Source organism: Andrographis paniculata, unplaced genomic scaffold (genome assembly GCF_009805555.1).
Source record: "Andrographis paniculata isolate CXL003 unplaced genomic scaffold, ASM980555v1 Contig71END, whole genome shotgun sequence".
NCBI lineage: Eukaryota > Viridiplantae > Streptophyta > Magnoliopsida > Lamiales > Acanthaceae > Andrographis > Andrographis paniculata.
In genome coordinates, this window is record NW_026137608.1 from 6,532,183 (window position 1) to 6,538,601 (window position 6,419).

Genomic DNA, 6,419 nt, shown 5'->3' on the forward strand with positions numbered 1-6,419 from the left:
AAAAAAAATGAAAATGCGCCTATTAGTATTGTGTAATATAAAAGTAATGACATTTGTGTAATATAGCATAAGTTGGAAGGATATATATTATGTTAGGTAGATAGTACAATTACTAAATTAGGAAATGATAACCTTATTTTGGGACGGACAAAATGAAAAATGACAACCTTTCAATGAGACGGTCGGAGTACTATAATTTACAGTATAATTAATACTATAAAAGTAAATTAAAAAAAATGTAATTACAATATATTTTTAGACACGATTAGCGTTATGCTTGAGAAATAAATTTAAGTTAACACAATTTATAACTTCAGGAATGTATATTGATGCCCAATATTTAAGAAAATGACAATTATAATGACGTTAATTATATTTAAATAAAGAGAAATATTTTCATTACTTTTTATTAAAGGATATAAAAAATAATTATTTCGCTAAAGTATATATACTTCAAATCAGAAGCTTGAATTTTATATATAAAATATTAATTATTTACTATTAAATTTCTAATTAGTGAAAATTATGGCATGTGCTCTTAATTTTGTGTTACATTTGTAAATATTAATATAAATACTATATAAAAAATAGCATATTTGTAATCGAAATTTCGTCTCTAAAATTCACATAGCTAACGCAACCAATCTTTAATAGTCACTAATATCATTGCTAACAAAAAAAAAAAAAAAAGATTTAATGGCGAAAAATTTATTTTCTTAAAATGAAATGATGTACGCACAACCGGTTCATACGAACGATACCCTTAGGATTTTTCATCAGATGGGTGTTGTGTATAGCTGGCAGCCTAATTCTTATATTATTATTTATATATAAATCATAATTATTTATATGCTTATAATATAATACTCTCCATTTTATATTTATGTAAATTAAAAAATATTTATAATATTAAATAATTATTAAAAAACAAAAATAGATAAATTGTTACCAAATCAAATCACTCCAACAATCCAATTCACGCGCCGCCGTCACCCACCTTGCCCTCCGCCGTCTTTCTTCTTCGTTTTTCTTTCTTTCTTCCTTACTTTCTCCCCCTCTTCTCTTTTTTCTTTCCTTTTCTTCTAAGTTGCGCCGCCGCCGCCGCCCGCTGGAGTATCCGGTGCGGCTTTTTTTAATTTCCCTCTCTTTCTTCATTTCCCTCTGATTGTGCTTCCGTTTACTAGGAAATCGAGTATGTTTTAACATTTTCCTCATCTATTTTTTCATTTTCTTTGCTTCTCCTACCGGTGGTCTCCGGTCGCCGGCGCTTCCGTTTCAGACCTCTTTGCCCAAGTTTTTCCGGTAGCTAGGGTGCACAGAAAATCGCACCAACAAACAAACATGGCCAAGTTTATTCTCTAACACCAGTTTTGCTTGTAGGTTTTGTAAGTCGTTAGTCGAAAATTTTGGGTCAAATACAGTTCGTGAAAGCTCACATTCGAAGTTCCACCATGTTCGCTCAAGTCAGGTATCGGTTGCAACAGAGTAAGAACCAATTTTCAATTTCTTCGATTACTTTCACATTCCCCTTTCAATTACATCTCCAAATCGCTCAATTTCATCTCCTACCTGCATTTCCCCAGCAATTCTCCGTTCGCGCATCGTTGAAAACCCTGGAACTCCGATCTCCAGTACAGGATCGTGCGTTTCCTTATATTCCACTTCCACAAGGATATACAGCGGTCCGATTTCGAGATCACTGCGCAAGCGAATCAACAGAAGAGCTAGATTGGCAGCAAAACCTGTTCTAGACAAAACAGTTTTCCAAAAATGTGTATCTCAGCTGCTGCCTAGGTTCACCCCGGAGGATCTCCACAATGTGATAATCGAACAGGACGATCCATTGGTGTGCTTCAATTGGGCGTCTCAGCAGCACAGATTCAGGCACACCGTGTTCACCTATCACGTCACGATCCAAAAGCTCGGTGCGGCCAAAATGTACAAGGAAATGGACGATATCGTCAATCAGGTTCTAGCTATCCCTAACCTGGGCTCTGAGCCTCTTTTCAATACCATGATATATTACTTCATTGAGGATAGGAAGCTTGTTAGGGCTGTGAATATATACAAGCATATGCGTGCTTCCCGGAATTTAGATTGCCGGCCGTCGATTCGTACCTATAACATATTGTTTGCAGCATTTCTGAGCCGCAGGACGAACAACTATATTAACCGAATGTATATTGAGACAATAAGGTGCCTGTTCAAGCAAATGGTTGATGATGGAGTCGAGCCCGATATTTTTTGTTTGAGTGCTATGATAAAAGGGTATGTGATGTCACTTCGTATGAACGATGTCCTTAGAATTTTTCATCAGATGGAATTGTAAATAGCTGAATAGTCACTTAAGAAAGCAAACTATCTCATCGTTTGCGTTCATTAAATTTTTGTTGTTAGAGCAAGGAGTGCTTAGAGAAAGTTGCGGAAACCATCAAATTTCTATCGGCACGCGGAGACTCTTACATCCTATTACTCACAGGTGGGATTCGTAGTCATCACTTCAATTGTGCTTTACTCTTGTTTCTACATATCGACATTGGATTATACCTTCCTTGAATATGCGGCCTCTTTTTGTGTTTCTTCAAACCATTTTCTTCATTACTTTGTTGTTCCTCGTACACATAAGATTAGACTTTGCGACATAGATGAACTTAAACTAGATTGACGATAGTTTATATCCTATAAAGTGGCATTTTCAACAGGCATGAAATCAATTATTGTTCTTCTATGCTCCAAGTTTAGATAAGGGGTTTTCAGGTATTAGAAGGGAAATAATGGAGCTTAGCCCTCAGTTTTCAATTAATCTAAATTCATCCGATTCTAATTCCATGGATGTGGAAGACTCTATACTTTGTTATGATCACAAGGGATACAATAGTAGCTGTGAGCTCTTGAAATCACGCCCTCAGTCAGTGTAAATCACAAGGATTTTTGGAATACCTTAAGTTCTACTATTGTGACTGCCATGAGAGTGGATGGACTTTTTTGGTATTTGGTGTCTGGCTTGCTGCATTGTTCTATCTATTAGGCAATACGGCAGGCAGCCGATTATTTCTGTATTTCTTTGGAGAAGCTTTCCAGTCTGTTGAAGCTCTCTCCCTCCAACTGTTGCTGGAGTCACTCTGCTTGGTGCTCCTGATGTATTTGCTAGTTTTGCGGCTTTTGTAGGGACTGGAGCCGGGGAGGTTGGGCTCAACAGTGTGCTCGGAGGAGCAGTCTTTGTTACTTGCATCGTTGTTGGGGCTGTTTCACTTTGTGTTGCGCAACAGGACGTCCAGATTGATAACAAGTGTTTTGTAAGGGATATTTTGTTTTTCATCTTTACACTTACGGCCCTTTCATTAATCTTGTTTGTTGGTAAAGTGACTGTGTGGGCTGCTATTGCTTTTGTATCGATTTATGTAGTATATGCCTTTGTCGTTGCTGCTAATGAACTGTTGAGGACCCATACCCAAAGGCTGAAATTGGATGCGTTTACTCCATTGCTTCCAGTTGTAGGAAGTCTGTTTTCCATGGGAAATCAAGAGGATGAGTCCATGTTTAGCTCATTGCTTGAGGTTGAAACCGAGAGTAATGCGCAGTCACATGCTTCGTTGCTGCAGTGGATGTGCGCTACTAATGTGGCAATATGACGGAGACAAGAATCTGTGGAGATGGAATGAGGAAGATACGGAAGCACATCGGCCATTGTTTTCATTTTTGAAGCTATGTTCTCTAATGCACTTGCCATTAACAGTTCCAAGGCGACTCACTGTTCCTGGTCTAAGGTATATGCTGTTGGCTGTGCCTTATGTGCACCAATTCTTCTTGCATTTCTATGGAAAACAATCTTGACAATGGACATCTTGAGCAAGATTGTTTTATTTCAATTTTTGCTCCCAAAGATTTCAAATACGTTTCTAAATATGATGTTGAATTGGCAACATTTGTGTGAGTGAAATTGGATTCATATTCTTGGAGTAATCGTGACTGATTCAATAGAACTTTGAATTTGTGTTTTTGCTTGAATTTGAGTTGCATAGATCTTTCATCTTTAGGGGATTGACTATTCACACATACGAGGAAACAAGAAGCTTTGTAGGCAATGTGATTATTTCCGGTCTTAATTTTGAGGAAAAGATTGATTGCAATTGCCAATTGGTGAGACCAAGATTTTATGGCTTGCTATATTTTATTATCCTTCTGCAGAGAATATTTCGCTTAATTTTAATTACAGTATATATGTATAAGTTTTGATGGATTTATGTTAGATATTTGATGCACCATAATATGTGTTCATGGTCTGTAATTATAGAAACATACATTTGTGGTATGTTATTCTGCGAGGATTGATCATAAATAACTATTTTTTTTTACTCTAATCACGCAGGTGTGGATACATCACGGCTAAGGATGTTCTTGAATTAGTTGAGGAACATATCCTAAAGGGTGAAATCGTTGAGAAGCTTTGGAGGTTTAGCAATTCTCTCTGAATATATATGTTCTCTTCTCCTCCCCTTCTTATCTTACAAATTATATGCATTATTAATTAAATCAGGGGCCAAATGGGTACTACTATTGGCAAATCAAGTGTGGCCTTATTTGATAGCCACAACCCACCAAGTGGACTTGATACAGTTAAAGTTAAATAAAAAAAAGATGCCACCTGGATTGTGGTTATTATATTGAGCATCACTTCAGCTGCTACTATTGCTTATGGCATCTACCGAAGAAGAAGGTGAAGTTTCCTTAATCTCTTTGCCATGCTTACAATTTATAATAAAGAAAGAGCTATAGTAGTACTACTAATAGTTCAAGTGAGTAGTCATGAGTCTTAACTGTTGGTGAAGTTGGTTAATTTCCGTTACTCTTCAAATGTTTGCTGTTGTTTAGCCTCTTGACGTTGATAATGCAGATGCATGCATAAGAAGGATAATATGATATGTTTGTTAGGGAACTTCTAGAAATATCGTTTCATGCCACTTTGTTTGTTATTTTCATGCAAAGACCAATGTTTTAGTGGTTTATTTCAAACGGCCTATTTATGATGAAAGTTATACTTGATGTTTGAATTCATGAAAACATATATTTTGAAACATTAGTCCGCTGGTAGTGAACTTTTTAAGAAACACATATTGCATACCTATTATGAAAGTAGTATATAGGGATTTGTGAATAATGTGTTGCTCTGTAAAATATTGTTTAAATTATGTACGAAGGAAGTGAAATTCTATGTTCTCTAAGTGCCAATTGATTTAAGCTATTATTCACAATCAGGTGTTGCAATTTTAATATTTCAACTTGCTTTGTTAAGTTTCGTCGAAAGGTTTGTTTAAAATTTATTTTATTCTTCGTGGTTCTTTTATTTAGAGATTACTGCCATATACCTAACAATGTGGAATTTTAATTAAATTTACGAAATTTCTGCATGATAGATATTGTTTTGTAAATTTGTTAGACCAATTCATGGTTAATTATCACTAATATATGTCCAGAGATCTTTTTTGATTTAGAATGGAATAAGGTTGATTTTAGACTTGCCCATTCGGTTTCGAACCTTCGGTTTGCCGATTTTTGAACCGACGGTTACGGTTCAAATCGAAATCCGGCACAAACCGAACCGAAATTGTCATCCCACGGTTCGGTTTCGGTTTGTGAATTTTCCAAATCGTAACGGTTTGAACCCGCGGTTTATATTATTTTTTTTAAAAAAATCTCTCACCACTCACAGGGAGGCTAGGCAAAGAAGAAGAAAAAAAAGAGGAAAGAGGGAGGAGGGAACAGGAAGACCGAAAAGAAAAGAAAAGGAAAACCTGTTGGCGCGGCTGCCGTCTGCTGTCGATGATGATATAGTATGTGTAAATGTATTATTGATTAGGAATTTAGGGTAAATTGTGTATATTAATAATAATGATATTATAATTATGATTAATTTTTTATATATATATATTATTAAACTTTTCTAAATATAAAAATAATATTAATCTTAATAAATATCAATAGTTATTAATAATATTAAAAAAATAATACTATTATATATATTTAAGTTTTGTAATTTTTTATCATATCAATATTTTTACATTTATTTTTATGTTCTTTTTTTATTTAAAATTTAATTTAATTATTTACTATATTTATTATTTTAATTATTTTTATAATGTAATAATTTAATTATTTATTTATATATATGATTTTTACATAATAAATAAATAATAAATATATCTGAATAAAATTGATATCAAACTTAATAAATTTTAAATTAAATTCAAATTTAGAAAAATAGAAAATAAAAAAGGAAAATATTAAAAATGAATATATATAAACCGGCGGTTCAAACTGTAATCGACGGTTTTTAAATTGAAACCGGCGGTTTATAAATCGTAATCGAAACCGTCAAACCGTAACCAAAACCGTTATTTGGAAGGTTCGGTTTCGATTTG

The 6,419-nt window shown here is 34.3% G+C and overlaps 1 protein-coding gene across 4 annotated transcripts; it reads left to right on the forward strand.

Annotated features, from left to right (window-relative positions):
• The first annotated feature begins 967 nt into the window (after positions 1-967).
• LOC127264763 (pentatricopeptide repeat-containing protein At2g27800, mitochondrial-like) lies at positions 968-5,918 on the forward strand. 4 transcript variants are annotated; one of them, XM_051294276.1, is made up of 9 exons: positions 968-1,120; positions 1,280-1,485; positions 1,584-2,268; positions 2,398-2,479; positions 3,169-3,296; positions 3,493-3,767; positions 4,370-4,453; positions 4,538-4,717; positions 5,711-5,918. In XM_051294276.1, exons 2-4 carry the CDS (start codon positions 1,452-1,454, stop codon positions 2,411-2,413), a joined length of 735 nt encoding a protein of 244 aa, XP_051150233.1. In that variant the 5' UTR covers positions 968-1,120; positions 1,280-1,451; the 3' UTR covers positions 2,414-2,479; positions 3,169-3,296; positions 3,493-3,767; positions 4,370-4,453; positions 4,538-4,717; positions 5,711-5,918. The 4 variants fall into 4 exon arrangements, with proteins under 4 accessions (XP_051150233.1, XP_051150232.1, XP_051150231.1 ...); XM_051294275.1 differs by having other exon boundaries at positions 970-1,192; positions 1,381-1,485; XM_051294277.1 differs by having other exon boundaries at positions 971-1,120; positions 1,381-1,485.
• The last annotated feature ends 501 nt before the right edge of the window (positions 5,919-6,419 follow it).